The sequence below is a fragment of the Oxyura jamaicensis genome, chromosome 2 (assembly GCF_011077185.1).
Source record: "Oxyura jamaicensis isolate SHBP4307 breed ruddy duck chromosome 2, BPBGC_Ojam_1.0, whole genome shotgun sequence".
NCBI lineage: Eukaryota > Metazoa > Chordata > Aves > Anseriformes > Anatidae > Oxyura > Oxyura jamaicensis.
The window spans coordinates 134,756,069-134,779,259 of record NC_048894.1 but is presented as its reverse complement, the minus strand read 5'-3'; the positions used below and the strand labels follow the sequence as shown (position 1 = coordinate 134,779,259).

Sequence of the window (23,191 nt, the reverse complement as noted above, 5' to 3'; positions counted from 1 at the left end):
TAAGATAAGCAAGACTTCAAAAGACTTTTTCAAGGTAACTGTAGATTTTCATTTAGATTATACCAATTAAAATCACTTTTTACAGATGAATCTTACCTTTAATAAGAAGTTTAGTGTCAGTGTTATTGTGACTACCAAATAAATGTACATAATTTTCAGCAGTCTTGATAAAAATGTACCTTTCTTCATATTCATCTGCAAAAATATGTTAAGAGTGTCATATCATTTGGAGTTCTGTTGAAATAATAAAAACTACATTCAGAGTTGGAGGAAAGTCTAGTTACCTGAAGGCATTTAGAGAGCATTAGAGCTGCAACAAGACTTAGTAGCGGTGACACTAGTAAGGCTGAATTTTCAAACTGCAATAGGTACCCCAAGAGGAGAGAAAACAAGTAGATTTTGTATACTTCATGCACCTGTTGAAGAAACAAAATGACAGTGGATATACATTTTGCTTTATAGAGCAGTAGGTAGTTCTCTTCATTTCCCTGTTAATTAGGGGATTTAATGGATAAATCTCTGTCCTCGAGGTCAGGAATCCAGCAGGGTACCATTTGGCTGTGAAAAGTGTTTCACATCCAAATGGCCCTGGTTAGATTCAGTAACTACTGCACGACTGCTTCATGGGAAATCTGTAAAAATGTAAAAAAAGTAGTAGTGTTTTACAAGGTCTCTTTATTCTGTAGCACCTTACTGTGAAACAGTGCCACATGAAGTAGTAACCACAGTGCAAGAGTATGAAAATGCACAATTTGTGTGAAGGAGTTGACTACTGTAAACATGCACTTGACCTGTCCCCACAATAACTTGTTCATTTAACCTATCTCTGGAATACACACACTGTTACTGATACTCACTTGCTGTTATTTGCTAATTGATAAGCAGATCTTACAAATCCCTACACTTGATTCTTTAGATTTTTCTGCAAAACCCCAGTCTTTGCCCTTATGTTTTAAAAGTGCTGTTTAGGACTAAGACTAATTAGGACCAATTGAACATTTCCTTCTGCTGAAGAACAAAAAAAAAGCAACTGGAAGAAGAGGTGACTGAGTACTCCTGCACACAGTTCAAAACTGATGTCACATCTAAGAAAACTCAAAGGCACACAAGTATGAAGCAGGAACCATAGGAAAAGGCTAAGGAAAAACGTCTTACTGTTACAACATTTCTAAGAACCCTTTTGCAGAATAAATTCAAATATTTTCTTATACTGGAAAAACAGTTACCAGTTGGCCTACTGCATTTGCATTATATGTTGACTAAATTAATATAGGGTGGGCCATCTGGGGTGAAAATGAACCCCCTAATTGCACAGAGCCAAGAGAGAATTTTTTGCCCCTCCCTCCCCCCGTGAAAAGGAAGAGAAGAGGCAGCTAAGCCAAAAAGGATGCATGACTGAATCTCATCACTTTCATCTCTCCGTAGATGTTTCCAGGCCTTGGGGCTTTCTTTAGGTTCTGCCCTTTTGTTAGGAAAGCTGTCTGAAACACAGCAGGCCAAAAGAGAGCAAGTTTTAAGCCATTTCCTTCTTCCAAAGGACAGGACATGCACTCTTGCTGGACCCAGGCTGCCAGACACTTGAGTCATCACTCGATCCATGCCCTTTGGAGCTCCTGAGCAGTGTATGTCAGGCACCTCTGAGGCTGTATTTAAGTCCCCAACTACCAGGAGGTCGATGAGTTCTAATACCTTTTCTGTCTGTGCTAGAGCAAAGCTGTCAAGCAGAAAAAGAGACACGGCCTGGACAAACAGGAGATAATGACTGTACTCCCACATCATCATGAAGGTGTATGTTGAAGCACTCACCAAAAGGTAACAAAACTTCTAGGGAAAACAAGAACAAAATAGCATTAATTTGATACCTATGCATCTCTGTCACTAAAAAACTGAGAGGTCATTAAAGCAGGAATTAGAGAAATTCACTATTTTAGGAGATAATTAAAATACTGCATTCAGATATATTTAATACCTTCTCAGATGGAAAAAAAGTCATTACTGAAACATTCAAAAACATCTAAAGCCAATCGAAAGAAACACTTTTTACAGAGAGACAGGGAGAGGAAGTTACCACCGTCTTCTCCGAGCAACAGGAAAAGCAATGAAATAGGTTACGTATCGAGAAACATTTGTCAACTGTTTATCTTAAAAAAGACAGCACACAGCTGATCCCCACACTGTTCTCTCTAAACCCTCACGGGGGCATAACAGGGCAGGGCACGACTCGCTTAGGAAAAACCACGCGCGCCTAGGAGAAATCCAAGCGGCGGCTTTGAGAAGGACAAACAGAACATCTACTGTCTCCTGCCTAGCAGGGAAATAGTGACAAGAGGTAACTACTCTAGAGCACAGTTCCACCACCAACACTTTATTAAGAAATTAATTTAGTTTTACCTCTGCAGAACAATTTAGGTTTTTTTTTAAATAGCCTGTGAGAGCTGCTACTTGACATGCAAAATATGGCAAAGCCCAATTTTCCCTTGATGGTATGGAGTAATCAATTCTTGTTGTATCTGTCCTAGAATAAAGTACAGACAAACAAAATTATTAAAGATTTATGGAACAAAGATATCAAGGAAAGCCTAAATGTCACTTCCAGTTACCAGCGTGGCCTTGCAAGCAAGCTATTCCTGTATTAGGTTTAAAGCAACACGGGCACAACTTTGCTGCTGATGCAGGTCACAAATTTAATATCAGCATGGAAGGTCCAATCTTGACTCACTTATTCAGCACGGCTCCATGTTAGGTGGTATTTACAAGTCCAAAGGCTGGGGACCACTGCTGGAACAGCAGCTTTTCATGTTACCCTGAGCATCAGCTGAGAAAGAAGAGCCTTTTCTGTTCTCATACGTTTTAAAAAGCAGCTTAGGCAATCGAGCACAACATACTCCAAATCCAAAGCAGTGCAGCAGATACTTGGCCTACAGGGAAAACTCTCCCCAACAAAAGGAGGGATTAAAGACGGATGGGAAGCATGGGACAGAACTGCAGCAGGATCTTCTCGTGGAATGACGTGACAGTATCTGCACAATTGGAACTGCAGGAGAAAGTTTTAAAAAGCGCTAAAGTGACTTAGAAGCATAAGTTGTGCTTTCAAATGTGATCAAAGCCATTGGTTTCAGAGGTACACAGTCTTCTTTGTGTCTACCGTGCTTTTCAAAAGGAGCCTCAAGCTCCTTTATCATTTAGGTACTTGAAAGCGTCACCTTTCATTTTTACCTCTGAAGCGCCTCACAGAGGAGTACTTGGAGCTTTTTTTTTTTTTTTTAACTACCGGACCTTTCAATTTGTTAGCAGTGTTTAATCTTCTTTGCCGTTGAAAAAAAATAATAGATTTATTCACCATTTTTCCTACTCTCCACTGCTCACATCTGCTTGATGTACAGTATTCTTAGCTATTAACCACAGATTTGGTCATGATGACTTCACACTCCTAAAAGATGCTTCCCAACAGCTCAACTTTAAAAGTACATCTCTAACACTTTGCTCTTCCATAGCTTTCTTGCCTTTTTTCTTTTTTTTTTTTTTAAGGGTTTCAACATTTTTTAGGGCAAATAAGTACTCTCAGATTCACAGAAAGCCCCAGAGCTATTTGGTGACAAACCAGGAATCAGAAGACAAGTTCTCATTGCCTACATGAGGTTCCCTATTATTGTGGTGTTTCACCAAAGGAAGGGGTATTTTCATGCAAGTGAAACGTTACAAAATGAAAAAAATGTTGAGGTCAGAATCATCTAAGAAGATTCCACATTGCACAAAAAAAATCTACAGAAAGCAGATTAAAAAAATAATAATAATCAAAGACCCTTTACAGAAAAAATGCACTTGGTCATTTCCTTCTGAGCAACAGAACAATGGCCACAATGTTTGGAGCTGGCCACAGACAATACTTCTCTTTTCAGCAACTTCAGAAATTTGTTTTTATTCTTCATCAGAACAAAACCAAAACCCTTCTGATGAATGCTTTTGCAAAATGGACTCGTGTGAAAACACCCATGTATTCACACGCAGCCATCAGCCCAGGCCAACTGACAGCGTGGCTGGTCTGGCCGACAAGAGGCTATTTCCATTACTCAAGGCATCGTCAGAGTCAGCGCATCTCCGGGAATGTATTCAGCACAAGAGCCCGCTCTCGCAATGAGAACACAAAGTTTAATGGAAAGCATTTTAACCCACTCTCATATTTTTAAATGCCTTAGTGACAAACTAGATTGTATAAAGATGTTTTTCTTACCTGTTAATAATGAACCATGCTACAGTCAGCATTCCTGCCAGCCAAGTCCCACTCATAACCCAACTGGTTACAAACAATGCAGTCACATAAATTCCCTGCAGTCCAAAAACTATACCAATGTAGAAATACACTGGCTCAATAACTTCCTGAAATTACAAATAAAAACGAAGAGACATAGCGGCAACTGAGCTGAAGCTGGAAAGTATTGCTACTTACTATATGCATATTGCTAACAGCGTGCTAGGTGCTTTACAAACAGGTAAGAGACGGCCTCAATTCTAGGAGAGTATCAAGCATGCTTTTCTTTTGGGCTCAGGGAGAATGAAGCAGTGTCTACTGACAGCACACTCAGGGCTCAGCTTGCTAGTGCCAGGGTTTTTGTATTTGCTACAGCATGAACACCCAATGTGTCAGATTTAAACAATCCATACTGCAGTGAGATACAAGGTTCATTGGGCTACTGAAAGAAAGTAGGTAAGAGAGGAACTCGGAAAGGTAAAGATGTGGTAAAAATGGTTCCAAACACAGAGAACATATATATATATATATATAAAGTAAGTTAAACGAGAGCATAAGGGAGAACACAAGTATGCAGCACAAGCAGAACAAAGCTCAAGTGGAACAGAACCAGACAAAAGGTTCATCTACAAAAATCTACTTCCCTGTTCCCAAACTGAATGGATAGAGACAGGCAGCACTGGTCAGTACTCTGAAGGACCTAACTTTCGTGCTTTTAATGGACGGCACAGACCCTCTCAGCATTTCTAAGGGGTTTGTAGAAGTAAAGAAATAACAGACAGGAAAGTTTAGTGCATGTAACTCCCCCACCCCCCATCCTATTCCAAAGACTGATGGGAATTGAGGAGAACCTGAAGCTGGTGGCAGGCTTAGCTCAATCCACTCCAGAAAAATTGCTCGTATTTACTGTACACAACACGGCAAGTCACACACACATACACTGAAAGCACAGGAAGCAGGAGAAACGCACATACTTCACTACCAGATGCTTGATACAACACACTGGCAATCAGTTCTGGGTACAAAGTCATTTGCTGGACTGCATTTATCGTCTTCAGTGATATTGTCTTATTGTTGTGTGTCAACTCATAAACACCTACAGACAAAAGAAAATATGTTATTCCTGGAACCACTTACTATTGCTCTTCTTAAAAGGGCTGAGAAGTATACTCAAAGGCAGGGGGAAACAGATTTGGACGCTGAAGCTATTAACTGATTCAACATTTCTGATTTTAAAAAGAAGAAGAAATTACTGTGCTAGGTGCTGTTCCACCCTATTGATATTGCAACAAAATCACTACTTTTGAACTAGTCTTTAAGAGGAAGGTCCAAAACTCATCAGCTAACGTGTAGTCTTTTCAGATACATCACATTGATGCAGTCCTGGAACAAGCATCCTACATATCCCCTTCACAGGAGCTTCTTAAGAAGCGAGACAAAGATCTACCAGGGATGAACAGGATGTATTAAACTTGTCTCCACAGAGAGGTCAGACTCGATGGCCTTGTCAACTTTCCCATCCCTGCATTTCTGAGACTTCTAAGAACCACTCACCTAACACAACATGCCTTTGTATGGGGTTGAGATGAAGCTGAAGTTGGCATACTTGTAGAACACATCACTCAGAGATATTATAATTTAACAAATAACTTGTCATTATTTAGGACAATGGAGGGAAGGAGACAAATAATCCATAAAAAAAAAGGGAACAATAAACCCAACAACAGTGCAGCAAGCAAAGAAGATTACTGTTTCCAGCTCTGAATGCATCTTGGTGTGTGGTCTGCATCTGGTTCTCTGCAGGCCAAACCAGGTCTTACAGAGCTCAAAGCTGGGCTCAGCACGGCCTTTGAAAACTGCATGCCTCCAAAATGCCTTGTAGACATGCGGGTCTACCTGTTTGCAGAGCCAGCTGCAGCATGCCTGTGAATGAGGCAGTCCATCCATCCCCAGCACGGGTAATCTTCCCAGAGATAATAAGGAATCGACTGTACCAAAGCCATATTGTACGCAGCTGACACATGCTACACATCAGCTGGGAAACTGCTACCAATAAAACTATACCCATAAAGTTTAACTGGCTTAGGATGAGGTTTCATAAGAGGACTGAACTAATTCAACAGCTGGCTGCTGCAAGACAGGGCTGGTCACTCCTCCCTCCCTCCCAGCAGTCTCACCTTTCCCCTTGTGCTCTTCTGAACTCACTAAAATAGCACAGAACTGTTCAAGCTTCTTTTCACTGTTTCCATTTTCCACTGGTTCAAGAACCTGACCCAGTTACAGATGGTGGTGACATCCAGAGCCAGTGCAGGATAAAAAGGAGCACAAAGGGAGGAGAAACCACTGCCACCCAGCTCGTTCTCCTCCCTCGTGGTTTCTGTCCCCCTTGCTCAGCCCTCATCAACAAGTACTCATCACAGCTGACAGGTTTAGAAACTGCTGGCAGGGACAGGACTGAGCAGATCATCTCTTGACAGAAACTGTTCTAGCTTCTGACAGGGGATGAAACAGTAATTTCCATCCCCTGTTTCCGAATTAAAGAACAATATGCTTACAGGGCTAAAAATCAACTATGTAGCATGGGCAAACCCAACGATAACATATGTTGCAGTATCAGCATAACATTAATCCTACTCTGGAAAGTTAGGGCAGCATGCAGTTTTTATAAATCTGACCAATTTACCTATACAAGAGTATACAAATCAGCCTCCTTAGTTTGCAGGCGTTATAACTGTCTCCAGAAGGAGAACAGAACTTCTCAAGGTTAATAAAATAAACGTTTTTGTACCTCTTTCAAAGGAAGGAGCCTTTAGCAGTTCTTTATAGAATGAGTAATAAATGGCGCTGTCACCCTGAAATGTAATTTCTCGTTCAAGTTCCTAGAAAAAAAATAAATAAATATTCACCTCCTGCAATCTCTTTCCATGGAAGACCATGTATTTTTAGACAGACTGGTTTTGTAATACAGCACATGGCTATGACTCCACTGTACATCTTCAAAGTATTCCCCAAAACATGAATCTTCCCAGCACCTCTGTTGGGTATACAACGCTCCCTAGGACTTAGGAAACGGAGGAACTCAAATCCACATACTAAGTTAGCACAAAATGCTATTTCATATTCTCAGACCTGAATCTCATTTGACTTTCCATACCCCACTAAACAATACAGTGTTTTTTTAAAAAAAACATACATCCCTGATGTTTAGTTTATACAAACCCATTATGCGTCCTTTTTTTAATCCAAATTTTAGAAAAGTTCTTTCAACTATCAAGGATGGCACGGAAAAACACAGAGAAACATGACAAGACAAGACTACTCTCAGTAGCAGAAACACTTTATTTTTTTAAGGAGCTACTTCAAAGACAGAGGCCTGAGCAGAAAGACATGGGATTCTGAAAGCAGGCAGTTCCAACCTGGCATGAATCGGCTTTAATTTCAAGGAAACAACTTGGCTTTTGTTTCGGTAATTTAACATTTTCTTTACCTGCCTGCTGGAAAACCAGAATTTCCGTTCGTGGTACGTTGAGAGGTACACAGCGTACATCATTCCACTAGTGACTGCCGCGAGACAGCCAAAGAAAAGTTTCGCAAACCGTTGAATTAACAAATCTGAAAAGGGAGAGTGAAAAAGCTAAAGTAGTCCAGAAGACTTAAAACACAAGCAACATGCCCTCAGTGAGACTTGTTGCTGAACAGCAGTAAGCATACTGGCATCAGAATTATCCCACCACCATCACCACAGATCCATCAGGAACTGTGCTGCCGTTCCTTTCCTGCAGTGTTCTCTCTCATTTCTCACCACTGCTTCATAGGCCTTTTGGATGCAATACCCACACACTCCACAGCAAACTCCTCTCTGTTCTAACAAGCTTCAGTTTCAAAGGAATTTCAAGAAGGAAAAACGAATTACAAGTAAAGATTAAAAAAAAAAATCTTAATTTTGTCCAAAACGCCATAAAATCTTTAAATGCACCAACAGAAGAAGCGACAAAACCCCATTTAACATCAATGCTGAGACAATACTATTCTCCATTCTGGTTTTCAAATGGAAAAGGAAGGAAATAATCTGAATTTTACCCACTCTTTCCCCTGTAGCTCCCACAAGTTAGTATATGCTTTTAACATAAACGTTTTTGGTAGCTTGGTGAGCTTTTGCATAAAATTACACCTGGATTTGTTCTGTGCCTTGAAGAGCTGTAAGGACTTTTTGGCTATTGTTTCAATACCATTAATTCATGCCTTTCAGCTTCTCAACTGAACGATAATTCCAGGTGCAATTAAAATATTTATCTGTTCTCAAATAGCCAACAATAAGATTCTTAACACCTCCCTCCTCCAACTTAAACAACCCAGGACTAGCATTTGACTCTGCAATACATAGAATGTCATTACTAAAGAATTCTAATGTGCATGCATGCTTTTTCTTGAAACATTCAAAAACCTAATGCAAAATAAGTCTGTTATAAATTACTGTGCTAGAAATATCTTCCCATAAAATGTAAAAGAATATGAAAAAAGAAATCAGAAGTTGGCTAAAAATTCTGTAGCTTACATTTTGGCGATCTTCCCAGCTTCGAGTTTTCTTTGTTTCTCTCCTCTGGAGCCATTTTGTCAGATTCTGTGCAGTTTTGTTTCCTCCTCTGTCGCAGGTCTGCTGCCCCTGAAGACATTTTTCTGAAGTTATTGCAACAGAATACCTAAAATCACACTCTGGGAAATCCACACAGCAGCAGGTAACAGCCAGTTATTGCCAGGGATTCAGCCACACAGCAAGTATACTTGACAGGAAGACTCAGCTGAACTATTTCATATGCATAACTAAAATTATAACTACACAGAAATCAATCTCTAGTTCTTCCTTAGAAAAAGCAGTAATTTTCTCTTGAGGCCATACTCCGGGGTTGCCCTGAATCAAACTGGAAGTTAGCTGTTCTAGTCCCTTGTGAACATTTTATAGGAATGAGGGAAAGAAGTTTAGATGTGTTGGTGTTGACACTGGGAGAAATTGGTGTCAATTCCATTCTGCTCTCATTCTGGTTTTACATGGCTTTAGTAGAGTAGCACACTAGGCACATGACTGTAACATAAAAATCGGGGTAGCCAATGCTTTTAAATTCAGCTGTCTGATCTTCATGTTACATTAATTTATAAAAGCTTTCATCATAACACTTTTCCTGCTTCCAAATCTATTGGAATTAAGCCGATTTACGAATTCTCAGTGTAACACAGAACTAAAAGGCCCGGCCTGGTAGGCCACCTAGATCGTCCATTTATTTTACGATCTGAGAGGTAACCAGGCTAATTCACCAAGTACAAGTCTCCATTCAGAAAGACTCGTTGCAAAATACCTGCGATAGCTACTATGTTCAAGATGACGTCCCACAATGCTTAACGTAATTTTAGAAGCGTGAGGAAAAGGGTTATCTGTAATTCACACTCCAGACCTTCTAGCTGTCTAATTTGACCTACAGTGGCTAGAAAACTTCAACCAGTGATTTCTTAAAACAGAGCTTCCATGCAACCATTCAACTTTAAACTCCAAGCGTCAGTCTTGCCATCCCACAATAAAGTCGCTAATTTTCTGGCGGTATGTTACTTCACATCCAAATCCACTTACACCTATTAAGATTTAGAAGTTAGAAAGAGGATAGTAGCATAAACAAGCTGTTAAAGCAGTGTCTGCCCATAACGGTGCACCTGCATTTGTGTTTTAATGGGATTTTCAAAGCAATTATGAACTAATCTAAGCAGACCAAGATCTCAATTGTATCATTTTTCATGGTACAATGAATAGAAAGCGCCTAGCTTCTTAAACATAACAAGAATTAGAAAAATATTCAACAAAACAATGCTTAAGGCACTCAATTCTGCATTTATCATTAGGGCAATCCAAAATGAAAGGTACACTGGTAACTCTTGGTGTCCTTGGTGGAGTCACCATCCCTGGAGGTCTTTAAAAGACGTTTAGATGTAGAGCTTAGGGATATGGTTTAGTGGGGACTGTTAGTGTTAGGTCAGAGGTTGGACTTGATGATCTTGAGGTCTCTTCCAACCTAGAAAATTCTGTGATTCTGTGATTAAATCAATCAGCAACGCAAACACAGTGCGCTGCAATTGGAAATCATTCACATCAGACAAGATAAAATGGGAGAAAATATTTACATCAGGGGAACGCGCAGATTGCTTGGAAAGACAACTGTCTGTCCTGGTCAACCTAGTTATGACCAAAGAAGTAGCAGTGAGAACGCTGGAAGAAAATGCGTTTCTTTCATTTTTTTTTTAGCATATTAGTGAACCCAGTTAGAAGAGTAAGATGCTTGTAAAGTCTAGAGTCAGCAACAGCAATAGACAAGTCCTAAAGAAAGGACAATTTAAAATTCTAATTCTGAAACCACTCCACCTCAGTCAGCAAGTGATCTTCACCTCAATTTGAAAGCTATTCAATAGATTTCCCCCTCAGAAGAAACAATAACAAAGGAAGATGCTAGGATGCTATTTCTGTTTAATTTGCAGCTGCCTCAAACAAGAAAAATGCTGTTTCCACTTCCACGAACCCTTTTAAATGGGGTGAAATGAAAGTCAACCAAGGTGACGACTAAAAATAATCTAGCATTTTGAACTGATGGCACAGCCTCTAGTGTCTCTATCCAGCATGCAATTTTTTATCCACGATCGCTCCCTAGTTCCCTGCAAGTTCCCCTGTTTTTAAACTCATTTAGTGATCATGTTCCACTTGGTTTTGTGTTTCCATTGCAGAGTCACTGCTCCTGTGTGCCACTCTTAATCCAGTATTTGCCAGTAAAGTGGCTGCTATCTGCGATTTTTGTTCTTTTATTGAAAGAAGGATAAAGCAGGACTGGGAAACTTAAAAAAGGGGCCCCAACAAGGCTGCACAGTGGCTCCCGTTCACATCTCAAGTTAAGCTTGTTAGGATATTTCCCCCAGTCTGCTGAAAAAGATGGCCAAGAGAAGCACGACAGAGACCTACAAGCTAGCGAAGTGCACCAACAGGGTGAGCAGACAGCAGTGAGGGGTTTTGTCTCCCAGTCCTGGCACCAGAAGCGATGGCCCAGACGCCGTGCGCCAGGCCAGCAGCAGGTCCCCACCACACACCGTGGCCTTCAGGAGTCTGAGCTCCCACCACAGAGCTCACACAGCCCCAGGGGCAATGTGTGCATCCCAGCACCACAAACACCTGGGAGCCCGCATCCAGCCCAGAAAGCCTCCAAAATTTGTAGAGCTGGGACACAGCGCGGCGCACGGCCGCTTTGCTCCCCTGTTCCTCAAGGTGCCCACTCCCGGCCGTGCTCCCCAGTTAAGCCAAACGCCACCGTCAACCCCACAAAGGGGCAGCGCACAGAAAACCCCTGGGGACAAACAAATGGGGGCTGCCCGTACAACACAGCCCCACGCCCCCGGGCTGCCCCCATCGGGCCGGGGGCGGGGAGGGGGACGAAGCCTGCCCCCCGCAGCGCCCACACGGGCCTCCCCGGCGGCGGGGCAGCCCCACGGGGCGAGGGATGGCGGTGACACCCGGCCCCTCACCTTCCTCCATCGCCCGCCTGCCGCCGCCGCCGCCCGCCGCCGGGGCCCCGCGCTGCTCCCTCGGGGGCGACACCGCCGCCCCGCCCGCTCTCCGGCCGCCGCCGCCCGCTTCTCGTCGGCCCCGCGGCCGGCAGCGCTCTCGCATACCCCGGCGAGGGGGAAGCGCCCCGGCTTTCCTACCGCCGCCTCCGGGCGCCCCGTGTGTGGACGGGGAGGCGGAACCGTGGCGGCGGGGCGAAGGGAGGCGGCCGGCGCGCAGCCGCGGCGGACCGCGACATGGCGGCGCCCTGCCCCAGCTGCTGAGGGAAGGGGCGCCCCCCGCGGCTGAGCTGGCGGCGGACCGGCGGCCGGGGTGGGAGCAGCGCCCCGGTGTTGCCGCAGAGCCTGGTTCTTTGCTGCTCTCAGGGTGGTACAGAGCCCGAACCGCGTCCTGGGGGCACCTGGGGTGGTACAGTCCTCAAATCGCATCCTGGGGGCACACCTCAGGAGGTCCCCCTAAGGGCTTGCCCCCAGGTGGTCACCGTGAGTTCCTGTTACAGGGAGTATATAAAGCCCTCTGTGCTAAAAGGGTGCCGAGAAGCTCCAGAGTTTATAGCGTCTTAGTCTAGAGTTCTTAGTCTCAGATCTTAGTCTTGGCAGAAAGTCTGGCAGAAGGTGGAGGGCAGGGGTAAGATCTGATGCTTGGCTAGGTCATCTTACGTTTTCCTCTGTCTTGCTGAGAATTGGCTCAGACCACAAAAATTAAAGGTTGGGGATCTCTCTAATGATCATGGTACACATGTGGAGATGCACCGAGCTTCACCACCACCATGCAGATATCATTCCCTGCATGGTGGAGTCACCGTCCCTGGGGGTGTTCAAGGAAAGGTTGGATGTGGTGCTTAGGGACATGGTTTAGTGGGTGACATTGGTGGTAGGGGACGGTTGGACCAGATGATCTTGGAGGTCTTTTCCAACCTTAATAATTCCATGACTCTCTGTGTGCTCTGGACTAAATACTGCCACCCTCTGAGGGAGTTGAGCCCTGAATACAAACTGTCAGATGAGGGTCATCACCTCTGGGAGCAGGGCAATATCAACTCTATATCGAAAGATTGCTGAAGACGCTCGTACACTTGCTACCTAATAGCTCAGAAACAAACAGAATGACATAACTGAGAGGTGCCCGCACGTCATCGCCCCTGTGTGTGCAGAGTTTGCCCAGGCACGGTCAGCCAAGGGCTCGCGTTGGGGCCGTGAGGCTGTGACCCAGGAGCTCTCAGCAGCCGTCTCTGTCCCCTGCAGAGCGCATCCCTGAGCAGAGCAGCTGGGCTTGTTTAACCTCGCAGAAGCAAACTGTTGGACAAGCTGCCGGAGAGGTTTGTGGCAGTCGCCCCTTGGGGGCTGCATGTCTTCCTGCAGTCAGGCCACTGTCTGATCAGCTGCTGGAAAACTGATTTGGTTTCTCGTCTAGCAGCTGAAAGGAAAAACTAAACCAATTTGTGTATCCTATTGGAGCGTAAAATAAGATTTATAAGTTTCCTGGGTTTTTTAATAAAATTTAAAATACTTCTGCAATAGTTGATTTATTGGATAGTTAAAAGAGTTGCTTATGTTTTTAATGATCCATAAATTATCCATTGCATTTTTAATGTAGTTGGGTTTGATCTGTTTTATTTTTTTTTTCATAACTTGATTCTATTATAAGTCACTGGAATGAACACAAATAATCTTCGCAATCAAAACAGCAATAATAGTTTTAAATATTTGTAATCAGACCATTAATACATGGACAGGAGTAAAACAAATGACTGTACAGTTATGCTGTAAATTTTGGTCTTCTTAAGCCTCCTTTGTATTCACTGTTTCATACTGTGCCTTGTTGCATTTCTTGTGCGACTGGAGTTTTCTACAAATGCTCCAGTATATGGGTAATCCTGCACTTTAAAATCAACAGAAACATATATATGCATGTAAAACTATTTACATACAGACAGTTATTAACTATACAGATAAAAAGGAAATGAAAAAAGAAAAAAAAATCCAACCTGCTCCCTTGTTTTTCATTTCTTTCCAAGGTATTCTCTGGATAAATTACAAAATTGAAGGTGAGAGAAACAAAAATTTTTCATGCAAGTTTCTTTCTCTCAGAATGAATAGGCTGAAATAATTTTTAGAGTAATGTTGAAAATGTTACTAATGCTGCTCTTCAATCTTCCCAAGTACTTTCTATAACTAATTTTCTATGCAAGTTATTTCATTTGGCAGCTTCCTTTGTGTCCTAAACATCGCGCTGTAATGCATTAAAATGAATGAATATAGGGATGTTGGGTTCTTTTTCCAAGCTTTCTCGGTACAAACATGAATCATGTATCTGCATTATGGCATTAGTTCTCTATTTACATATTATTTCTAAGCCCTACAGACATAACTTTTCTTTTTGTTTACAAGTCCACGTTATTGATGCTATCTAGTTCAATAATATTTTTCTCTGTTTTAGAGATGTCATGAGGCAAACAATACACAGATGTACCTTAGTATAAAGCATTAATATTGAGCGTATTTGTCATTATTCAGAAATGGAGAATGTGTACTTGCTTATTCTGTAAACATACCAAGATATATATATTTTTTGGATGTTAAAGAAATAAAAATCCCCCATGCCTAAAAAATGTTGTAAAATTTGATTTCAGTAATCAGGTAACTGCTGGAGATATTTCACCCGTTCTCCTCATTTTGGCCTTTTGTGGGGTTAATTTTCTGGCTTCTAACTTACAGTTCTGCATTACCAGCATCCCAAGTTTTTGCTTAATTTGATTATTTCTTACTTTTTCCTCCCCAAAGCTATATTTGTTCTACTAGGACGTCAAAAGCATGACCTACATGCATGTTTGTGGGTCCAAGGACTTTCACTGTGTTCTCCCATCTGACAGGGGAGGAATGACAACATGGAGTCCATTACTTAAAATGGGAACTAAGAAGTCAGAAAATTAAACAGCATAAAAAGAAACAAACTGTTTTAAACTCTTTTGTTTGCAGGGTGTGCTGTTGATGTGTTTCTGTGTTCTTGGTACCCAATATTTTACCTAGGATTTGGGCAAGAAATTGTCAGGGTGGGCAATTCCTAATGAAAGCATTAGGTGCGTCTTTCATGATGTGTTCATGAGCAGTTACAAAAAGCCTTTCTGTTAACTAGAGGAAAAGTATCTGGGGAATCTGTCTCCTTTTTAAGAGGTATATGTTTGCATAAAGTGTACCCAGCAGCCTCTGGAAAAGGTTTTTATTGAATCATAGAGAACCTTTGGGATTTTTCCACCTGTTTCATTCTCTTCCTACTTTATCTCAGCACAGCTTACGGTACTTTTGATCATGTCAGCTCTTGCCTAGGATATAAGTGAGTCAGATTCTATTGTCAGCTGCTTCATTGTTAAACACAGTTCATGTCCATTAAATCAACGGAGATGATTTAGTTTCACACCAGTGCAGCCAAGCTGGGCACATGGAAACATGCTTGTGGCTCTGTTCTCCGTTTGCTTGACTCCTGTAGTAGTAAATCTGTTTTGATTTCTAGTGGGGCCTTTGTAATTTTCCCTTTTCCCAGCTCTCCACCAAAGCAGAAGGCACTACTGATGTGACTACCAAGAGCACCTCCCTGTTCTCTGTTGTTTTCTATCCTGCCTCTTTTACTTGCCATGCCTTGATGATGGGTTTTCCAATACAATCCTTGGAACAGCATGAGATCCTGCATGCTCATTTTGTTTATTTCTTCCTGTCACTCCTGATGCTTCCCTGTAATCTAGGACTACCTCATAAGTCAGCCTGTGTTTAGACTTGCATGGTGCTCTGCAGCCTCTCGTCCTGTCCATGTTCTGCTATGTCTCTTTACCAATCTCTTAGTCATCTTCATCCCCTTTTTGTACCACCTTAAATAATTCCTCACTCTACTTTGTGCTTCCGCCCTCCAAAATGCATTGATCATTATCACGGTTGCCTTTAGCTGACCTGTAATTTTCTGTATTAATTTCTCACTTCTCATCTTTCTTCATAAGACCGAGCCATGTTGGCTGGCTAATTGCTGTCTTGCTCTTCTTCTGAGCTCACCATAGGGTGCCAGAAGTGTTCTGCCCAGAGCTGCAGAACTGACAAGGACAGCCTGGCTGCCGCTGACCGGATTGCCACTTGGAAGATGCTTTAGAAGGTTCGTGCACATGCGACCCCAAGTTGCTCTGGTCTTTTGGGCTGATAATTTAAAGCCTAAGTGCTTGCAGAGTGCTATATCAGTAATAAAGTCATGCTAAAAGGAGAAAAAAAAAAGTATACATATTTATTTATTGTATTTATTTATTCCAGCCCCCCTTTAGTGATGTGACTTGCCTTCTGTACCATTTCCCTCTCTCTACTCTTGCTGGAGTTCTTGTTCGTGCCTTAGACGACGTTCCCCGGGGCAGGAGCCTGACACTTGTATTTGTACAACACGCAGCGTGTGATGTGCCTGGCCAGAAATAGCTCCAAGGCAGCGCAGCGGGCTGATACCAGCCTTGCCCTTCACTCAGCTTCTGTGCTCTGAAGAGGCCCAGTGCCTCGCCGCTGCCTCTGTTCCTTTCCATTACTCCTTTTTCTCTCTGGGCTGCCTGTTTGACTTTTATCCAAGGATAAAGGCCTTTGAGGTTGATGACTCATGGCTCAGCACTTCCTTTGACTCACGCTTTGCCACCTAGGACATCGGTCAGCTCTTACTAAACTGCATTTTTTTTATTGCTGATGACGACATTCCTTGCAGCTCACGTCTCTGATTTCACTATCATTTCTTTCAAGTCAGAGCTGTATTTTTTCATGCAGTTTTTATTATTATTATTTTTTTTAGGTTCCTCTCTCGCTCCCCACGGGTTTGACAGCCTTTCTGTTTCAACCATCCCCTGCAGAGCCTGGTGGCCCTCTCCTCCCCAGGGCCTGGCTGTTGGGGCTGCATTTCCAAGGCGTGAGGTGCAGCCTGGCCCTTTGCCTTCCCGTGCAGCAGCATCGCCATTCATCAGCTGCCTGGCCCACGGCAGCGCAGTGACGCTCGCACGATGACAGTGCAGCTGGTGGCATCACACAGGTGCTGGTGCTCAGGGCGTAGCAAACACTTCAGCCGGTGCAAAACAAACGCTAGAATCCAGGTCACTTCCCTGTAACCCTGTTGTCTCTGCAGGGCAGGGCTGACGTGGCTGCAAGTCGCCAACACCTCCTGATGGCACTGCCATCAGCAGAAATGACTGATGAGATCCAGGAAGCCGCTCTGGGAATATCGTGCTGCCTGTTGTCACACCGGTGTTTGTCAGAGAAGCGGTGCAGTACAATTTTTAACGTATTTGTGCATTAGTGTCCTGTTAGAGATGCCGGCCTGGCACCTTTCCCTGTGCAAACCCAGCACTCCCACCCCACACCCCCTGTTCTTGGCCCATCTTTGCTGCTGGCAGAAGGAGGGGCACTAGCACAGCTTTTGATAGGTTTCCAGCTTTAAATGGGAATGAGCTTGGCCTGGTGTTTGAGAATTATAAATCAGGAACACAGCCATTAACAGTGACACTAAGCAGACACTAGATCCCTCCTGGAGAGCTGCAGCTAGTGTTACCAAAGCATCCTGGACTCGAGCAGCCCTGGGCAGCTGGTACTGCTCTTCAGCAGGGTGAGTAGGAACAGGCTTCAACAAGGGCAACGCGCGGTCCGAGCAGGCGGATGGGCTGCACCCATTGCTGAGCTGCTCGCCGTCTGCTCCAATTTCCTCGACAGCAGGAGAAGTGGCTTGGACTATGCGCGGCTTTTCATGGAGGGTGCTGCTTCTGTCAGGGATTTCGCAGCTCCCGGGCAGCTCGAAATCCCAGCTGTAATTTTCAGAGGGGTGAAAGCAGGCCAGGCAGTTTGTTATGGAGAAGCATGTTCCTCTAGGGAGGGCACTTTGTTCTCCGTGCTCTCCCTCACCTGCAGCTGGCATTGCTGTGCCTGGACGTCTTTCCCAGTCCTGATGCTCCCCAAAGCTGGAATTGTGTGAATTCCCTCATTGGAAGTTACTACTTTTACTGGCACCTACATCACTCTCCACATGACACGGCACATTATGAAAAATGCACGGGACAAATCCATCTAACAAGTAGGCAGGACATGCATCACTTTATAGTTATGCATAACTCCACAGTTATGTAAATGCTTTTCTTGGGGAATCACCAGTGACGGAAGCAAGCTTTGCCTATCGTGTTTGGGCTAGTTAAGGCACTGATTCATAGCACCTAGTTTCCTGCTTGTTCCCTGGTAAATGCCTACCATTTCAATAGTAATTAATGAAGATGAGAGATCGATGCAGTGATAAATCTGGGTCTTCTGAAGAAGAGGTCTGACTGGCAGAAATGATTCACCCACGTGTCAAAGCTCACGGTGTTACTAGAGTATTACTGCCTTGTTTGCAAACTCACTATTTATCTTCCAGACAGGTGCATTTCTGTCAGCCCTGGTAACAAATCTAAACATATGAGCCATGATTTACCTATTTTGTTCCCCCTCCATCCAAAGTCTCCACATATTTCTGTTTATGCCATTCTCCTTTGACTCGTTTTTGCAGCATATTTCTCCTCAAATGGTGCTACCCATCTTCCCTGCTTCTGCCTCAGCTTACGATATGCATAAAATTTATCAAAACCTGAGCACAGACAGCAGCAAAGCTCTGTCACCGTGATGCTCACTGTACTTGAATTTGTGCTCTGCTTCCAGCTTAAGTACCTGCAACACTTCTGGTACGTACAACAGCTCACTTAGCTCATTCAGTTTGCTCTAGATAAAACCTTATTGTGTTGAACAAATGAACGAGCAGAAGGGAGCAATGCCACAAAGGAGAGGAGCAGGTGAGACAGAGATCTCGGTTTATTCCATTCACGTGGAAGCTGTGGAGGAAATGCACTCTGATTTTTCAAAGCACAGCGTGAGCCCCAGAGGAAAGACACTGCATTAGTGCAAGATATTTATTATCAGTGGTATTATTACTGGTGTAACGATGGCTGTTACTGGAATACTTTATTACAATCCTTACAGAAGAATCAAAATACATCTGCAGCTGCAGGGAGGGAACCAAAACCATGGATTTACTTCAGGCAAAAAGTGGCAAAGCTGGACATTTGATCTTAATACAGTGATCTCAAAACAAAAATGCATTATTTGCTTCCTTGTAAGTCTTTTCCAGGTGTCTTAGGATGGCTTATGCAAGTGCAGGTAAAACAGACATCCTGGATGGTAGGTGGATGAGAGATCTATCATTAATGAGTAATTTCTGAAGAGACTAATTTATGGAGAGTTCAGATGAGCAAACATTTTACATGTTGGTGCATATTCCCAGTGAAAGTGCCAAACATTTATAGGGATTCTGTGCTGGGAGACTCTTGGGAAAGCAAGCGCTGTGGTTGAGCTTAGCTGGCTGCACTGCTGCTTCCTGCATGCATCAGTGTTGGAGTCATTTGTTAAATGCCTTTCCCAGGTTTACGTAACTCTGACCTTACAGGTGAAGGGTTTGGTCCTGCCCTGGGAATTGCAAAGAGAATGATGTTTGTTGACAGAGGCAGATAACACCTTCCTATTCAGTGAGTCGGCATGTCAGCAGCAATGGCTGGGGCAGGAATTGGCAGGAAATTTAGGCTTAGTCCTTGAACTTGTCATTTTTTGGCAGAGATGGGGAGAAACGAAACAAAAAGAGACAGAGAAGGAACCTGGATTCCCTCCCAGAAAGTTTGCTTGAATTGCTTGGTCATGGGCTAGCTTTCTTCATTCACAGAAAGCATTAGGCCAGCCTCATGGGAGACTACAGCGTGCATCCCATTGACATCAGGGACCCTGAGAAGCAGCAGCCATGTAATCCTTCCCTGGAACACTTCAGGGGGGTGTAACTCATCTCGGTAAGGGCACAGTATGGCTTAACTGATTTCAAATTGTCCCACAAACATCACTGAAACTTCTCTGGTGAGTTTTGTAAAGGGGATTTGACTATAAATTAAAACCAAGCATATATGATAAGTATTCAAAATGTCAGCTAATGTTATACTGAATGCTGAAACTATTTCTTAGCACAGAGTTTAAATTTTCATTAGTTCAAAGAATGGCCATTTTTTGGGTTCATGTTTTCCAGATGTGCCTGGTTGCAAATCAACAGCCAGTCTCCTGCAATAAATTTTTGCTTTAGAGGCTTTATAGCCAGGGTAAAGAGCATGTATGTAAATGGGGAGAAAACTGATAGACTGCTAGAAAACCAGTGTTCCTGCCTTTCCTTAGAAAGGGTACTGTTAGTATCCACTTGTGAGTATTACATTTGCTTGTAGGGTTTTCTTTCCTCCTCTTCATCATCACTGGTTTTGCAGTTGGCATTTGGAGAAGTACATAACTATTCAAGCCAATGCATCTGCTATTTAACTCTCCTGAACTACATGGAGGGGCAAGAGGTTTATGAAACCGGTGCTAGGAGAAACTGGCTGCCGTTTGTGACCTCAATAGGGAGCAGCTGAGGAGTTCAGTATCTTATGAGAACAGAGGCTAAATTAAGGCAGAGTCTGGCATGCGCAATTGCAGAGCAATGCAGTTTCATCAAGGGAGGCTTGGAGGTGAGCGAGTGCCACCTACGCCACTCCCAGGAGGTTCCTGCTTCTTGGAAATGTTATGGCAACACGTCGTAACATAGATATTACTTGTACTTTTCAGCTTGCTTTGTCATTTTGATCAGTAGCTTCTACTCCATAACAAAACACACCAATATGTGGTAATACAATCGTATTAATGCGAGTATGTGCTTTCAATGACTTGAAAAAAGCAGGTAGCACGCTGGTGTGCACCCTTTCCCTTTCTAGACTTGATTGCAGTGAGCAGTTCTTGCACTAAATGCTGAGTTTCTGCCATTGAAATTAACGACTCTCAATAAACACAGAATTGTTCTGTGCCCCAGTGGTTAAGTACTGTTTTTTCCATTGATCCGAGATGCACAGAAATGGTCGTGGCTCATCACTTGCCAGTCAAGCTCAAAGGTAAACAAGCAAAGAAAGCAAGTTCAGGTGGAAAAGTCGTTCTACAGCAATGACCAACAGACATTTCTTGCTTTGTGAGATCCTCACCAATGAGGATATTTTCACTCAACGGGCCCTCGTGAACAGACGTGTTGGAAGGCTTATTTATAGCTCACGTATACATAAGATTCTGCTCTCTTGTTTGCCAGCCCTCTGCTGCTCTCATTTGACCTCATCCCTAGAAGGCTGAAACTTTATTACTGTAATGAATCTTTGTTTCTCATTCCCAGCACCTGGGGGATTTAAACATCCTTGTGCCAAGCTGCTGTCTCCTTGCCCAGCAGTATATAATCTAGGATACACGAAAGTTGATTTCACATGGGAATTAGAGAGGAGAGAAGAGATTTATCACAAGACTCTTCCGACCCTTGTTACATCAGCCTTTATGAACACAGTATATCAGCAAAGATAAAGACTCGCCCCATGAAATAGGTCATTAGTACTGATAAACAACACTTCAGCAAGTAGGGAGTCGAGGGTCGGGCTGAAATACTGAAGTCATTTGGGATGAGGAGTTAATGCATTTGTGTGTAAACAGGTTAAGGATGGAGAAGGACAGGACAACCTAGCAAACGTGATGCCCATCCTGGTGCCAACTTTTATGGGAGAACTTTGATGTCAGTCTTTGTTAGCATCTCATTTTGTTAAGTGTACCAGTACATAATTCAACCAGTCTTCTGCTCTTTTCTGGTTTACACCCAGTAGCACCAGCCTTCAGTTTTGTAATGATTTATTGCTGCAGTGGCTCACGTCGTATTTGATCTGATGCCACATGGCTGTGGTACCAAAACATGTTTTCCATGGAAGCTCTTCTCTCTGAAGGACACAGACCCCTTCACTTTGACGCTGTTTTGTAAACATGGCTCACGTAAAGCCAGGCACAAATGGGTGTTTCCACCCCATTTTTAGAGCTCGGTTGAAACACTCTTGTTGTGATCTTCCAGTGGGATCAGATTTCTTCCTCGGTTTTCTGGTTCCTCTTTTTCTTCTAGGGCTGAACAGTTGGGCTCTGCATAATCCCAGCAAAACCAAGAGATGAGAGTTCCTGGGAAAAGGGCTGCAATTCCCTTCCCTATCTTTTCCCATCAGGATGCCAGGCATGCAGCTTGAGCGCATCGCTCCATCTCCATCTCTGGCTAATGGAAAGAGGGAGGCAGCTCCTGGCAGCTCTTCATCCCATGGGCCTGAGCCAGGTGTGATGAATCACAGGCTGGAAGCCTGGCCAGGGAGTCAGAACAAAAACCGGAGCTGAGAGCTGGAGGGGCATGAGCTGAGCCCTGCCCCAGCAGCGTGTCTGGGGCTTAGGGAGAGACAAGAGGCTTCACAGCAATGAGCACAGACTGAAGACAACAGCTAAAGGAGATTTTAGGGTGTGATCACCTAGGATGATACTAATAGAGAAGTCCACAAAACTTAACATCTACTCAGTACTATAATTAATAACTTTAAAAAATATATATTACAATGTATTTTTATTTTTTTTTGCAAATTGTAACTTTTAATATATTTTTCTCTCCTTTAAGCTAATGTTTGTCTCATTTGAAACCCCTCTCATTTATTTTTTTTCCAGAAAACCTTTATTTTCTTCTCAGCTAAGAATAAAATAAAGATGAATCACAACTTTTCCAACACCCAGAAAAAAGCTCTCAAGAAAACTAACAGATGAGTCCACGACTCTCTTTGCATCCTAAAAGTTTTCAGCAGCCAGTCCAATACTTCCACGTCCCTCTGCAGCACCCTTCATGCATTATTAACTCTTGTCCTTTTCAAAACACTGTGCACATTTACTGCATGTAAATAGAGTTAGATTCTTATTTATTCCACATAGCACCGCAGAGTAAGAGAGCTTTTAAAGTACATGTATATTAAACATAGTTTTTCAGAAAACTGTTTAGTTTGTTTAAAAATCTAGACCAAACACAGAACTTCTTACAGTGTAGATCATATATCACAGTCATTATTTGCTATTTGACCTCATAGTTTATTTACTCCTGTAACACAATATAAGCCATGCACAGATTAATCTTCTCAGTGGTTCTGCTTCTTGTGGCTTCTAAAGCTTTATATTTGCTTTATGTTTTGATTTTAACTCACATTCCAGAAATCATGTGCCTAAGGAAGAATCTCAGTTGTCTTTGGTTTTGTTTTTTGTATGTTTGTTTGTTTTTGTTTGTGTATTTTGTTTAAAAAGCTAAACCCCAACCTTCACAAGTAGGTAGAAACCTGGAAACAGAGACTCAAAACCCTAAGGCAAATATATACCCAATACATGGCTTTTTGAGAATGGAACCTCATAACTTCTAAGTTAGTTTCTTGATTTGAGCTTTGTTAGTGCATGGGAAGC

The 23,191-nt window shown here is 43.0% G+C and overlaps 1 protein-coding gene across 2 annotated transcripts in view; it reads right to left on the bottom strand.

The window, feature by feature from the left end:
* Positions 1-11,963, bottom strand: part of DPY19L4 (dpy-19 like 4) — a 34,116-nt gene extending 22,153 nt beyond the window's left edge. For both annotated transcript variants that reach the window (XM_035317786.1, XM_035317787.1), the window contains exons 1-10: positions 11,798-11,963; positions 8,805-8,912; positions 7,737-7,861; positions 7,038-7,128; positions 5,224-5,345; positions 4,232-4,377; positions 2,392-2,515; positions 1,690-1,824; positions 285-416; positions 97-195 (exon numbers count right to left, since the gene is read on the bottom strand). In XM_035317786.1, the coding sequence (XP_035173677.1) occupies positions 97-195; positions 285-416; positions 1,690-1,824; positions 2,392-2,515; positions 4,232-4,377; positions 5,224-5,345; positions 7,038-7,128; positions 7,737-7,861; positions 8,805-8,912; positions 11,798-11,942 (1,227 nt within the window). In that variant the 5' untranslated portion in view covers positions 11,943-11,963. The remainder of the gene's footprint in view (positions 1-96; positions 196-284; positions 417-1,689; positions 1,825-2,391; positions 2,516-4,231; positions 4,378-5,223; positions 5,346-7,037; positions 7,129-7,736; positions 7,862-8,804; positions 8,913-11,797) is intronic.
* Positions 11,964-23,191: the final 11,228 nt, after the last annotated feature.